The 14,939-nt window shown below is 52.0% G+C and overlaps 1 protein-coding gene across 4 annotated transcripts in view; it reads right to left on the minus strand.

The window, feature by feature from the left end:
* LOC139240178 (phosphatidylinositol 4-phosphate 5-kinase type-1 alpha-like) overlaps positions 1-14,939 on the minus strand; it is a 71,280-nt gene that overhangs the window by 22,799 nt on the left and 33,542 nt on the right. For all 4 annotated transcript variants that reach the window (XM_070868596.1, XM_070868597.1, XM_070868598.1 and 1 more), the window contains 9 exons: positions 14,250-14,281; positions 12,944-13,030; positions 10,325-10,455; positions 8,595-8,712; positions 6,535-6,687; positions 5,122-5,421; positions 2,330-2,553; positions 797-880; positions 115-163 (listed from right to left, as the gene is read on the minus strand). In XM_070868596.1, the coding sequence (XP_070724697.1) occupies positions 115-163; positions 797-880; positions 2,330-2,553; positions 5,122-5,421; positions 6,535-6,687; positions 8,595-8,712; positions 10,325-10,455; positions 12,944-13,030; positions 14,250-14,281 (1,178 nt within the window). The remainder of the gene's footprint in view (positions 1-114; positions 164-796; positions 881-2,329; positions 2,554-5,121; positions 5,422-6,534; positions 6,688-8,594; positions 8,713-10,324; positions 10,456-12,943; positions 13,031-14,249; positions 14,282-14,939) is intronic.

Genomic DNA, 14,939 nt, shown 5'->3' on the forward strand with positions numbered 1-14,939 from the left:
TCTATGATTCGCTTTCTCTTCAGTAAAGGACATGTGGAGCACAATTGCTAAAACCACGATCACACTAGGTGCTTAGCTCTTTCAGTCACAGAATGTCCCGTCGTTCCGACTCACCCCATCATGTACGAGGGCCTTCCACGAATGTTCCAGCTTCTTTATAAATCTAAAACGGCGGAGAGGAGAGAAGGTTACATCAGTATGGGAAGGCAGCGGCACAGGATGGGCTTTTAAACCTGGCGCATAGGGAGTGAACGGGTCGTTATTGTACAATGGATTCACTGCACCAAATCACATCACACTTTAACGTAGTAAAATATCACAAGGCGCTTCACAGGGGCGTTAACAAAAGTTGCCTCTGAGATTATCAGGACAGGTGACCCAAAGCTCGGTCAAATACTTTGGTTTTAAGGAGCGCCTTAAAAGGAGGAGGGGGGTGGGCAGAGCTGTTTAGGGAAGGAGCTCCAGAGCTTGGGGCCCAGGCAACAGAAGGCATGGCCACCAATGGTGGGGCGATGGAAGTCGGGAGATGCGCAAGAGACTTGAATTGGAGGAGCGCAGAGATCTCGGAGGGGTGTAGGGGCTGGAGGGGGTTACAGAGATAGGGAGGGGTGTAGGGGCTGGAGGGGGTTACAGAGATAGGGAGGGGTGTGGGGGTTACAGAGATAGGGAGACACTATGGAGGGATTTGAACATGCAGATGAGAATTTTTAAATCCGAGGCCTTGCCAATGTAGGTGAGCGAGCGCAGGGGGCGATAGGGACAGTGCAAGTTAGGATGCAGCTTATAATCAACTTACCTATAAGACTGTAGGATGTCTATGATGCCAATGTACAGCATGAGACGCTCGCCTTTGGCGTTCCGAGCTGGGATGCCTCCCATCCTGAAACAGAACATATTTAACAGCATCATTTATCCATTCCAAAAATAATCCCACCGTCCCACCAACACTAAGCAGCCAGATTTCCACCCCTCCCAAGGTGCTGACTCCTACTGGGGTACAGGCGCTGGCAGTACACAGGCCCAAGTGCTCATGTTTTCAATTGTAGGGAGAGTGCGCGGGGGGGGGGGGGGGGGTGAGCCCCCGAGAGGGAGGTGCCGAGAGAGGGAGAGAGGGAGAGAGGGGGAGAGGGGTTGCCGAGAGAGAGGAAGAAAGGGGGGGCCGAGAGAGAGAGAGGGAGAGGGGAGAGGGGGGGCCGAGAGAGAGAGGGGTCCGAGTGAGAGAAAGAGAGGGGGGGCCAAGAGAGAGAGGGGAGCCGAGCGAGGGGAGAGCCGAGAGAGAGGGGGCAGTGAGAGAGCGAGCGAGCAGGAGAGAGGGGGAGGGGCCGAGAGAGAGAGGGGGGGGCAGAGAGAGAGTGAGAGTGAGAGTGAGAGTGAGAGTGAGAGTGAGAGTGAGAGAGAGAGAGGGGAGACCGAGGGAGAGGGGAGAGGGGGGGGCCGAGAGAGAGAGAGAGAGAGAGAGAGAGAGAGAGAGAGGGCAGAGAGAGAGAGAGAGCGGGGAGGGAGGAGGTGGCAGAGAGAGAGAGAGAGAGAGAGAGAGAGAGAGAGGAGACCCGAGAGAGGGGAGGGGGGGGGGGGGGGGAGAGGGAGAGGGAGAGGGAGAGGGAGAGGGAGAGGGAGAGGGAGAGGGAGAGGGAGAGGGAGAGGGAGAGGGAGAGGGAGAGGGAGAGGGAGAGGGAGAGGGAGGAGAGGGAGAGGGAGAGGGAGAAACGGAGGGAAAGAGAGAGAGGGAAAGAGAGAGAGAAAAAGAGTGGGGATAAGAAAGAGAGGAGGGACCGAGAGGGGAGGGCGGAAAGAAAGAGTGGTTTAACAGAAAAAGAGGGAGAAAGACTTGGATTTATATAGCGCCTTTCACGATCACCGGACATCTCAAAGTGCTTTACCAATGAAGTACTTTTGGAGTGTAGTCACTGTTGTATTGTGGGAAACGCGGCAGCCAATATGCGCACAGCAAGCTCCCACACACAGCAATGCGATATCTGTTTAAGTGATGTTGGCGGGGGGGATAAATATTGGCTCCAGGACACCGGGGAGAACCCCCTCCTGGCTCTTCTTCGAAATAGCGGCCGTGGGATCTGTTACGACCACCTGAGGGAGGCAGACTCGGTCACGCCTCGGGACGACATCTCCGACAGCGCAGCGCTCCCCCAGCGACAGCGTCAGGCAGATCTTTGCGCTGAAGTCTCTGGAGCGAGACTGGAAGCCACGACCTTCCGACTCGGAGATGGTGGGGGGGGGGGGGGGGGAAACTAGCCACTGAGCCACAAGCTGACGTTACTGGTGGCAACACCCCACCCCCCACCACCCACATGCACGCAGAACAGACACTTACAATTCGTCTGTCTCCCCCGTACCGCCCAGCCGCGATTCACCCTGGATGGCCTCGACTGCCGTTGAGTAAAGGGCTCGCTGGCCCGCCGGTCTGCGGGCATCCGATGGTCCGATGCCATCGGTGCCGGCCTGCGGCCCCTCGGTGCAACGCTCCCGGCTGGCCGTATCCATGTTGTGCACCCCTGCCAGCAGGCTGTAGTCCATGATTTTAAAGCTCTGTAATACCTGCATCGGGAACAAAGTTTTTTTTTACAAAAAGCGGGAAGAGGAAAATCGATCCGCTGATAACGTCAAAAAATGCCGCGGAGGCTGGAAATCTGAAATACAACACTGAAAACGCTGGAGCGCGCGCACACACACACACATCGGCGTGACGAGAGTGTGTTAACGTTTCAGGTCGATGACTTGAACGGCTAGCAACCTGAAACTCTACACAGACGCTGCCCGACCTGCTGAGTGTTTTACGAGAGAGGGCAAGCGAGGATTCCTGGGATAAGGGGCGTCATGTATCTTACATTATTATATATAACTGTATCCTAACATGCTGTACATGACTGTAATAAGATATGACCTGTAACCACCAGCATACCTTACCCACCAGGGGTGCACTTGCAAGAGACAGGTATATAAGGACAGGTCTCAGGCAAGTGCAGCATTCCAGAGCGGTGAAATAAAGGTGCAGGTCCAGAGTGACCTTGACTTCACGACATGCCTCGTGTGAATCTGTACTGAGGGGACAGGACTTTACAAGGGGGTTGTCCCATGAGGAGAGAGTGAGTAGATTGGGCCGATACTCTCTGGAGTTTAGAAGAATGAGAGGTGATCTCATTCTGAGGGGGAGTGACAGGGTAGATGCTGGGAGGCTGTTTCCTCCGGGCTGGGGAGTCTAGAACCAGGGGTCACAGTCTCAGGATTAGAACTGAGACGAGGAGAAATTTCTTCACCCAGAGGGTGGCCGAGGCAGAAACCCTCACCACATTTAAAAAGTACCTGGATGTGTGCTTGACGTGCCGTAACCTACAAGGCTACGGACAGAGAGCTGGAAAGTGGGATTAGGCTGGCTGGCTCTTTGTCGGCCGGCGTGGACACGATGGGCCGAATGGCCTCCTCCTGCACTGTAAATTTCTATGATTCTGCCCCTCGAGCCTGTACCGCCATTCAATGAGATCGCAGCTGATCTGCACCTCGACTCCATTTCAACTGCCTTTTTTACTGCAACCCTCCAACATCCTTACCCAACAAAAATCTATCAAGACTTGGATTTATATTGCATCTTTCACCGGACGCCTCATAGCGCTTTACATACAGCCAATGGATAGTCTACAGGGCTGTAGTGATACCTGCCCTCCTGTATGGCTCAGAGACATGGACCATGTAAGTGGACATCTCAAGTCGCTGGAGAAATACCACCAACGCTGTCTCCGCGCGATCCTGCAAATCCCCTGGGAGGACAGACGCACCAACGTTAGCGTCCTCGACCAGGCCAACATCCCCAGCATTGAAGCACTGACCACACTCGACCAGCTCCGCTGGGCAGGGCCACTTTGTCCGTATGCCCCGCCACGAGACTCCCAAAGCAAGCGCTCTACTCGGAACTCCTTTCTTCACGGCAAACCAGCCAAAGGTGGGCAGAGGAAACGTTACAAGGGACCACCCTCAAAGCCTCCCTGATAAAGTGCAACATCCCCACCGACAGCTGGGAGTCCCTGACCAAAGACCAGTCCGCCCTAAGTGGAGGAAGTGCATCCGGGAGGGCGCTGAGCACCTCGAGTCTTGTCGCCGAGAGCGTGCAGAAACCAAGCGCAGGCAGCGGAAGGAGTGTGCGGCAAACCAGTCCCACCCTCCCCTTCCCTCAACCACTGTCTGTCCCACCTGTGACAGGGACTGTGGTTCTCGTATTGGACTGATCAGCCAGCTGAGGACTCGTGTTTAGAGTGGAAGCAAGTCTTCCTCGATTCCGAGGGACTGCCGCAACTGGAGTACTGCGTGCAGTTTTGGTCACCTTACTTAAGGAAGGATATACTGGCTTTGGAGGAGGTACAGAGACGATTTACTAGGCTGATTCCGGAGATGAAGGGGTTACCTTATGATGATAGATTGATTAGACTGGGTCTTTACTCGTTGGGAGTTCAGAAGGATGAGGGGTGATCTTATAGAAACATTTAAAATAATGAAAGGGATAGACAAGATAGAGGCAGAGAGGTTGTTTCCACTGGTCGGGGAGACTAGAACTAGGGGGCACAACCTCAAAATACGGGGGAGCCAATTTAAAACTGAGTTGAGAAGGAATTTCTTCTCCCAGAGGGTTGTGAATCTGTGGAATTCTCTGCCCAAGGAAGCAGTTGAGGCTAGCTCATTGAATGTATTCAGATAGATTTTTAAACCAATAAGGGAATTAAGGGTTACGGGGAGCGGGCGGGTAAGTGGAGCTGAGTCCACGGCCAGATCAGCCATGATCTTGTTGAATGGCGGAGCAGGCTCGAGGGGGCTAGATGGCCTACTCCTGTTCCGAATTCTTATGTTCTTATGTTCTATGATGATGACGATGAAGTATTTTTGAAGTATAGTCACTGTTGTAATGTAGAAAACACGGCAACCAGTTGCGCACAGCAAACGCTCACAAACAGCAATGTGATAACATAATGACCAGATGATCTGTGATCTTGGTTGAGGGATAAATATTGGGCCCAGGACACCGGGGATAACTGGGGAGGTGGGTGGAAGTGGGGAACCGAAGACAAACTTATGGCTCAGACGCCTGCTCCCCAGCGAGTCTGGAGTAAAGGTACTAACCAAACAGTCTCTCTGAATTGTTTTGCATAAGGCACTGTGCATGTCAGCATCCAGGAACAGGCCATCAGGGATGTCTTGCATGAAATCCAGGTCCTTGAATGTCGGCCGGAGTTTCTCGCGCTCCTTCTGGGAGGCCCGGCGCTTGTAGGTCGACCCTTTCAGGTCGTACTTCAGGTGCATCTTCATCACCCGGGGCAGGAGGTTGTTCATCACCACCAGCCGGATGTTGTTGCCGCCCGATTGGATGCAGTAGAGGCCAAAGAACTTGGGCAGCAGCGTGCGAGGGTTCTGATTCAAGTTCTGCAGAGGAAAGGAAAGCAAGAGGAGACACAAGAACAAAAGAAATAGCAGCAGGAGCCGGCCATTCGGCCCCTCGAGCCTGCTCTGCCATTCAATGAGATCCCGGCTGATCGTCGACCTCAACTCCACTTTCCCCGCCCGATCCCCATATCCCTTTGTTCCCAAAAACCTATCGACCTCTGTCAATATACTCTACGGCTAAGCCTCCACAGCCCTCTGGGGTAGAGAATTATAAAAATTCACCACCTGCTGAGTGAAGAAATTTCTCACCTCAGCTCCTAAATGGCCGACCCCTTATCCTGAGACTGTGAGCCCGTGTTCTCGACTCCCCAACCCGGGGGAAACAGTTTCTTAGCATTAACCCTGTCAAGCCCCTAAAGAACTTAATATATTTCAATTAGGTCACACCTCATTCTTCTAAACTCTAAAAAGACTTGCATTTATACAGCACTTTTCACGACTACCGAATGTCTCAAAGCGATTTACAGCCAATGAAGTACTATTGGAATGTGGTCACTGTTATAACGTGGGAAACGCGGCAGCTCAGCTTGCACACAGCAAGCTCCCACACACAGCAATGTGATAACGACCCGGATCATCTGTTGTTGTTATATTGATTGAGGGATAAATATTGGCCCCAGGACACCGGGGAGAACTCCCCCTGCTCTTCTTCGAAATAGTGGTTGTGGGATCTTTTTCACCACCCGAGGGGGCAGACGGGGCCTCGGTTTAATGTCTCGTCCGAAAGACGGCACCTCCGGCAGTGCGGCGCTCCCTCAGCACCGCCCCTCCGACGCTTCCTCAGTACTGCACTCCCATTACCATTCCATGGGAGCAAGCTGGTCTGTATTTTGGCCAATGAGCTGCTATTCATGTTCCCTCGCTCCCTCCCTCCCTATCAGCGTGGATTGTTGCACATCAATCTCAGTGGGATATATCCTTGTGGCCAGTGTTTCCGCTAAGCTGCATGCGTGCACGGCTGCTCACCCGCCGCGCTGTCGGAGGGAGCGCCGCGCCGTCGGAGGGAGCGCCGCGCTATCAGAGGAGCCGTCTTTCGGATAAGACGTTAAAAAAGGGAAAACGGAATTGAAAGACGCTGTAAAACAGACTTACCATGTAATATCCAGGTAGCAGCTTCTGTAAGAACTCCGCCTCCTTGTGTTGAACCGTTTTAATGATAAACTCGTCATCGGCAGACACGTAAAAGACGGAGCCACTGGCACCAGGGTTCGACAGTTCAATCAGCGACTCGTTACACAGGGAATACTGCAGAGGGGGCGAGAGAGAGAGAGAGAGAGAGAGAGAGAGAGAGCAGGCTTCAATTTAACGCATCTGCGATCCACCAATACAACTTCGATCAGCATAAATGACTGCCAGTTTACCTGTACCGCTGCTCACAGACAAACGACGAGTGTCTTTCTTCCAGGGCCTTGCCCCTCCATATCTCTAATCTCCTCCAGCCCTACAATTCTCCAAAATCTCTGCGCAAAATGCTCCTCCAATTCTGGCCTCGGATTTTCACCGCTCCACCACTAGTGGCCGTGCCTTCAGCTAACTGGATGCTAAGCTCTGGAATTCCCTCCCCAAATCTGTCGCCTCTCTCTCTCTCCTTCCTTCAAGATGCTCCTTAAAATCTGCACCTTTGACCAAGCACCTGTCCTAACACCTCATGTGACAACGCTCCTGTATAGCGCCACGGGACGTTTAATTACGTTAAAAGGCGCTGTGTAAATGACAGGAAGTTTGGTCAAAAGAGGTAGGTTTTAAGGAGCATCTTGAAGGAGGGGAGAGCGAGCGAGGCAGAGGGGTTTAAGGAGGGAACTCCAGAGTTTAGGACCGCGGCAGCTGAAGGCACAGCCGCAAATGGCGGGGCGATGGAAATCGGGGGATGCGCATGAGGCTAGAGCTGGAGGAATGTAGAGATGTTGGCGGATTGTCAGGCTAGAGGAGGTTAGAGATGGGGAGGGGCTGTAGGGGCTGGAGGAGGTTACACAGATAGGGAGGGGTGTAGGAGGTTACAGAGATAGGGAGGGGTGTAGGGGCTGGAGGAGGTTACAGAGATAGAGAGGGGTGTAGGGGCTGGAGGAGGTTACAGAGATAGGGAGGGGTGTAGGGGCAGGATGAGGTTAGAGATAGGGAGGGGTGTAGGGGCTGGAGGAGGTTACAGAGATAGGGAGGGGGTGTAGGGGCTGGAGGAGGTTACGGAGATAGGGAGGGGTGTAGGGGCTGGAGGAGGTTACGGAGATAGGGAGGGGTGTAGGGGCTGGAGGAGGTTACGGAGATAGGGAGGGGTGTAGGGGCTGGAGGAGGTTACAGAGATAGGGAGGGGTGTAGGGGCTGGAGGAGGTTACAGAGATAGGGAGGGGGTGTAGGGGCTGGAGGAGGTTATGGAGATAGGGAGGGGTGTAGGGGCTGGAGGAGGTTACGGAGATAGGGAGGGGTGTAGGGGCTGGAGGAGGTTACGGAGATAGGGAGGGGTGTAGGGGCTGGAGGAGGTTACGGAGATAGGGAGGGGTGTAGGGGCTGGAGGAGGTTAGAGAGATAGGGAGGGGTGTCGGGGCTGGAGGAGGTTACAGAGATAGGGAGGGGGTGTAGGGGCTGGAGGAGGTTACAGAGATATGGAGGTGGGCGAGAAGAAGGGATTTGATCATAACAAGAATTTCGAAGTCTCGATATTGCCGGAATGTAGTGCATTGGCATTCTGACATGCGATGGTCACGGCGAGCGAGAATGGTCTTCACGCCAGTACTAGCCAGCTCACCACTTGGGCCGTAATGCACAGCAAGCCCACTCGACCGGCTCCATAATAATTTCTTGTGCACGGGCAGCCCGAACGAGCCTCTTTGACTGATCTCTACCCATCTCAATCGCACATCGCTTAATCCCGTCACAAAGGTCCAATTGTCTCTGGGACCCAGTTGTACTGTAATTGTCGATCTCCGCAACCCCAGCGCTACTTTCATCACCAAGGAGCCAGATCGATGGCCCCATTAAGTCGCGCGGTGCTCTGGAGCTCCTGCGCAGCGCGGTTCTTAAAGGGGAACAAGCGCGCACTTGCGTTACTTCGAATGGGCCGTGGTAACCCCCTTAAAGGGGCCACGCACCCCACAAAATAAAAAAAATATGATTAAAGGGAAACATTGCTCCTGACCCGGCTCACTGCCGCCACTTACCAGATAGTCATCAGGCCGGATGCCAAAGAGCTCACGGAAATAGCGGAACGCTACAGGCGCGTAGGTCTTGAACCGGAAATCGGAGTAGTGATGGGCCGGTGTCAAATTGCTCCCTTCACTGAGAACCAAACAACAAATTGTATTTAGAATACGTACGAGTACCTCGGCACTGAACGTGGGGGGAGGGGAAGTAACTGGTCAATCCCGTCACCAAAATAGTTTGAACCCTTTAAAAATTAGCAATGGGCTGGCACTTCCTGTCCTCAATCCTTACTTCCTGTTTTGGGGCACAATTTGTGTCAACCTTTCCCAACGTAAAGTGTTACGTTAACGTTTCTCATTGAATTCAGTTACGGTCTGGAATATGCAGCACAGACACAGGCCATTCGGCCCAACCAGTCCGTGCCGACGTTTATGCTCCACTCGAGCCTCCTCCTGTCTTTCTTCATCTAAATCTATCAGCACAACCCTCTATTCCCGTAGAAATATAGAAACATAGAAAATAGGTGCAGGAGCAGGCCATTCGGTCCTTCGAGCCTGCACCACCATTCAATATCATGGCTGATCATGCAACTTCAGTACCCCATTCCTACTTTCTCTCCATACTCCTTTAGCCGTAAGGGCCACATCTAACTCCCTTTTGAATATATCCAACGAACTGGCCTCAACAACTTTCTGTGGTAGAGAATTCCACAGGTTCACAATTCTCTGGGTGAAGAAGTTTCTCCTCATCTCGGTCCTAAATGGCTTACCCCTTATCCTTGGACTGTGACCCCTGGTTCTGGACTTCCCCAACATCGGGAACATTCTTCCTGCATCTAACCTGTCCAGTCCTGTCAGAATTTTATATGTTTCTATGAGATCCCCTCTCATTCTTCTAAATTCCAGTGAATATAAGCCTAGCCGATCCAGTCTTTCTTCATATGTCAGTCCTGCCATCCCGGGAATCTGTCTGGTGAACCTTCGCTGCACTCCCTCAATAGCAAGAATGTCCATCCTCACATTAGGAGACCAAAACCATACACTCAAGGTGTGGTCTCACCAAGGCCCTGCACAACTGCAGTAAGACCTCCCTGCTCCTATACTCAAATCCTCTCGCTATGAAGGCCAACATGCCATTTGCCTTCTTCACCGCCTGCTGTACCTGCATGCCAACTTTCAGTGACTGATGTACCGTGACACCCAGGTCTCGTTGCACCTCCCCTTTTCCTAATCTGCCACCATTCTGGTAATAGTCTGCCTTCGTGCCAAAGTGAATAACCTCACATTTATCCACATTATACTGCATCTGCCATGCATTTGCCTACTCACCTTACCTGTCCAAGTCACCCTGCAGCCTCATGCGCTTGTCCAGCCTCCCCTTAAATACATCGACACTACTTGCCTCAACCACTCCGTGGCAGCGAGTTCCACATTCTCACCGCTCTCTGGGTAAAGAAGTTTCCCCTGAATTCCCCATTGGATTTCTTGGCGACTATCAGGCCCCTAGTTTTACTCTTCCCTACCCACATTACAACAGTGATCATACTCCAAAAGTGCTTCGAGACGCCCGGTGGTCGTGAAAGGCGCTATAGAAATGCAAGTCGTTCTTTCGCTTTTTAAATACGGTACAAGTGGTGCCTTTAGTGATGGCAAATGCTGGGATAAACGGAGACAGCGCAAGTGGTGGGGACTTTGAATGTGATTTTTTTTTCAAAAGCAAGACGACACGAGACATGTTGGAACCTTACCTCGGGAAGAAAATGCTCTCAACCACGTAAAAATCCTGCATGAGGACATCTCGCTCGGGCTTGGTGCTCAGGCTCCCCACCGTGTGTGTGATCCCTAGCTGGATGGCACCTCTGAGGGCAGAGGAGGTCGTCTGAACGAGAGGCAAACACACACACACACACACACGAATGTTCGGTCAGAAACGTTAGGTCAGAAACTCCATCCGCGCCCATAAGCAACAACGCTCCCTCCCGCGACAGTCTTGATGCTTAAATCTACCAACTCGACAGGGCCGTAAACAAGGCGAGCGATCTGTTTGCACTCCGATCAACTCGAAGGTTGAGAGGGGATTTGAGGGGAAATTTCTTCACCCAGAGGGTGGTGAGGGTCTGGAACTCACTGCCTGAAAGAGTGGTCGAGGCAGAAACCCTCAACACATTTAAAAAGTACTTGGATATACATTGAAACACAGAAACATAGAAAATAGGTGCAGGAGCAGGCCATTCGAGCCTGCACCGCCATTCAATATGATCATGGCTGATCATGCAACTTCAGTACCCCATTCCTGCTTTCTCTCCATACCCCTTGATCCCTTTAGCCGTAAGGGCCACATCCAACTCCCTCTTGAATATATTCAACGAACTGGCCTCAACAACTTTCTGAGGTAGAGAATTCCACAGGTTCACAATTCTCTGAGTGAAGAAGTTTCTCCTCAGCTCGGTCCTAAATGGCTTACCCCTTATCCTTAGACTGTGTAACCCCCCCTGGTTCTGGACTTCCCCCAACATCGGGAACATTCTTCCTGCATCTAACCTGTCCAATCCCATCAGAATTTTGTGCGTTTCTATTGAGATCCCCTCTCATTCTTCTAAATTCCAGTGAATATAAGCCTAGCCGATCCAGTCTTTCTTCATATGTCAATCCTGCCATCCCGGGAATCCGTCTGGTGAACCTTTGCTGCATTCCCTCAATAGCAAGAATGTCCTTCCTCAGATTAGGAGACCAAAACTGTACACAATATTCACGGTGTGGTCTCACCAAGGCCCTGTACAACTGCAGTAAGACCTCCCTGCTCTTCGGATTAGGCCGGGTGGCTCTTTGTCGGCCGGCGCGGACACGATGGGCCGAAATGGCCCCCTTCCGTGCGGTAAATGTCTATGATTCTAACTCGAAAAACCGCTTTGGCGTGAAAAGTCGTAGGCAGTGAAGCATGTACTAAGCAGTTGAAGTGGGCAGGATTTGCCACACGATAGCCGTTCGCTTTCCCACAAGGGGCACAAGTACCCAGAATCAGACAGCACAGGAGGTGGTCACTCAGTCCATCGTGCCTGTACTGGCACTTTGAAAGAGCTGTCCATTTAGTCCCACTCCGCCCCCCCCCCCCCCATATTCACTTTTCAAGTATTTATCCAATTCTGTTTTGCAAGTTACTATTGAATCTGCTTCTTTTCAATTGTGAGATTGTGCTGAGTTACAGTGTGTCTCAGCACACACTGGGTCTTGCTGTTCCAAGGCAGGGAGGGGGCGGGGGGGGGGGGGAAGAGAAAGTATTAAAACAAGGGTGAAAGCAATCCGGTTCTCTATTATTTAAATGGAGAGAGATTACAAAGTGCTGCAGCTCAGAGGGACCTGGGGGTCCTTGTGCATGAAACACAAAATGTTAGTATGCAGGTACAGCAAGTGATCAGGAAGGCAAATGGAATGTTGGCCTTTATTGCAAAGGGGGATGGAGTATAAAAGCAGAGAAGTCTTGCTACAACTGTACAGGGTATTGGTGAGGCCACACCTGGAATACTGCGTGCAGTTTTGGTCTCCGTATTTGAGGGGGGGATATACTTGCATTGGAGGCAGCTCAGAGGAGGTTCACTAAGTTGATTCCTGAGATGATGAGGTTGTTATATAGAAACATACACAGAAAATAGGTGCAGGAGCAGGCCATTCGGCCCTTCGAGCCTGCACCACTATTCAATATGATCATGGCTGATCATGCAACTTCAGTACATCATTCCTGCTTTCTCTCCATACCCCTTGATTCGTTTAGCCGCAAGGGCCACATCTAACTCCCTTTTGAATATATCCAACGAACTGGCCTCAACAACTTTCTGTGGTAAAGAATTCCACAGGCTCACAACTCAGTGAAGAAGTTTCTCCTCAGCTCGGTTCTAAATCGCTTACCCCTTATCTGAGACTGTGACCCCTGGTTCTGGACTTCCCCAACATCGGGAACGTTCTTCCCCCAATCCCGTCAGAATTTTATATGTTTCTATGAGATGCCCTCTCATTCTTCTAAATTCCATTGAATATAAGCCTAGTCAATCCAGTCTTTCTTCATATGTCAGTCCTGCCATCCCGGGAATCAGTCTGGTGAACCTTCACTGCACTCCCTCAATAGCAAGAATGTCCTTCCTCAGACTAGGAGACCAAAACTGTACACAATACTCCAGGTGTGGTCTCACCAAGGCCCTGTACAACTGTACAAATGAAGAAAGGTTGAGCAGGTTGGGCCTGTACGAATGAGAGGTGATCTTATTGAAAGGTTAAAAGATATCGAGGGGGCTCGACAAGGTAGATGCAGAGAGGATGTTTCCCCTCATGGGGGAATCTAATCACGGGGTCTCCACACAGGATCCGCTACTCACCTTCTTGTAGGTGGTTTCGCCCGTCGAATCCACTCCCCGATGGCCTATCTTTTTCAACTGGATGTTGTACGAAGAGGAGCTTGCCATCTGCAAACAGGAGACAAATCAGATTAAAGCCACCGCAAGGGCTGTCGGCCAGATGCGTTTCTTTATTAATAATAAAGGCACCCGCTCGGGATTCGGGAAGCAATTTTTCCGCAACTGAATCCTTCAGCAGTTAGACCCCAGCCCTCTGGAATTCTCTTCCTAAACCTCTCCGCCTTGCTTCCTCCCTCCTCGTCTTCTCCCTCCGCTACAGCAGCGACTTCATTGGCTGTAGAGTGTCCAGCGACCGTGAAAGGCGCTATATAAATGAAAGTCTGTCTTGGGCCCCAAGCTCTGAAATTCCCTCCATAAACCTCTCCATCTCTCTCTTCCTCTCCATTTAAGATGCTGCTTAAAACCTATCTCTTTGACCAAACTATTCGTCACCTGTCCTAGTATCGCCTTGTGACCCGGTGTCAAATTTTGATTGATAATGCTCCTGTAAAGCGCCTTTTACTACGTTAAAGGTGCTATATAAATGCAAGTTGTTGCTAAGCCTCCTAAAAACTCATCTCTTCCAAACATGCCTTCTCGTCTTCCGACCACCCCACCCCTTAAATCCACTTAGTTCCCTGCTTCGTGTCTAACTCCAGGGAGAACTCCCCTGCTCTTCTTCCAACGGTGCCCATGGGATCTTTTATGTCCACCTGAGAGAGCAGATGGAGCCCTCTGTACTGCCCCTCCGACACTCCCTCAGCACCGCCCCTCCGACAGTGCGGCGCTCCCTCAGCACCGCCCCTCCGACAGTGCGGCGCTCCCTCAGCACCGCCCCTCCGACAGTGCGGCGCTCCCTCAGCACCGCCCCTCCGACAGCGCAGTGCGGTGCTCCCTCAGTGCCGCCCCTCCAACAGCGCAGTGCGGCGCTCCCTCAGTGCCGCCCCTCCAACAGCGCAGTGCGGTGCTCCTTCAGTACCGCCCCTCCCTAAGCACTGGGAATGTCAGCCTAGAGATTTGTGCCCAAGTCTCTGGAGGGGGACTTGAACCCACAACCTTTTGGCACACAGCCACGGCTGACAGACAAGGATATACAGCTTCAAAAAAAGGGGGAGGGAAGAGAACTCAGCTTGAACATCCCGATCCAATCACCACCCACGCCCTGTAACCAGAGTTTTGCCCGAAGTCTACACTTGGGTCTCGGCTGCCCGACATTGGTGGAATTAACCAGAGCAAGATATAAAACGATGCCGCTGCCTCCCAACAGGATGCTTTTATGTCCACGTACCTCTGAAGACGGCACTCTTCTGGAAGTCAATCCTGCAAAGGATCCAAAACAAAAAAGCGTCGTCAATACACTTCACTTGGCAGACCGCCGAGAATTATATCGCGAGTAAATCACTGTCACTTTCTTTGAGGCCTGTCTGCCAGGCAACAGCTCACAGTGTTAAGGGCCCAGGATATGGACAACAGCACAGAACTTCAATCAGTTACCCGACATTAGCAAGTAGCTGGCGCACTGGTAAAAAATCACTGCTGCCAGCTTCTGGGGCGTACAGGCCGGAGCGGGCAGAGGTTTAGAGTACGCGCTTCTGGATGTCCTCGAAGCCCGAGGCAGCCGCCAATTTTAACCAGTTTCGAGGAGCGGTGATACACTGCTGTCACACAGCTCCTCGCTGTCCCACTCGATGCCTTACCAAGCCAGAAGCAGGGTTGAGGGGTTGTTAGAAGGCCCATAAAAAATGGGGGGGGGGGGGGGGCTGATCAGCCTCGTTACCAACTAAAATGGGGGCTCTCCTTCACGTCCAAAACAAAACAAAGCTGGGGGGAGCGCGAGCAGTACAAAGGCACATTAAAACAGCAAGATTTTTAAACGAGGGAAGTGTGACACCAGAGAACTGCACCCGAATTCAAAGTTAGGCAGTTAACACAAACCCCCAGAGTTTAAAAATCGCTACAGCAGCCACTTCCTGCAAGC

The sequence above is a fragment of the Pristiophorus japonicus genome, chromosome 30 (genome assembly GCF_044704955.1).
Source record: "Pristiophorus japonicus isolate sPriJap1 chromosome 30, sPriJap1.hap1, whole genome shotgun sequence".
In the NCBI taxonomy this organism is placed as follows: domain Eukaryota; kingdom Metazoa; phylum Chordata; class Chondrichthyes; family Pristiophoridae; genus Pristiophorus; species Pristiophorus japonicus.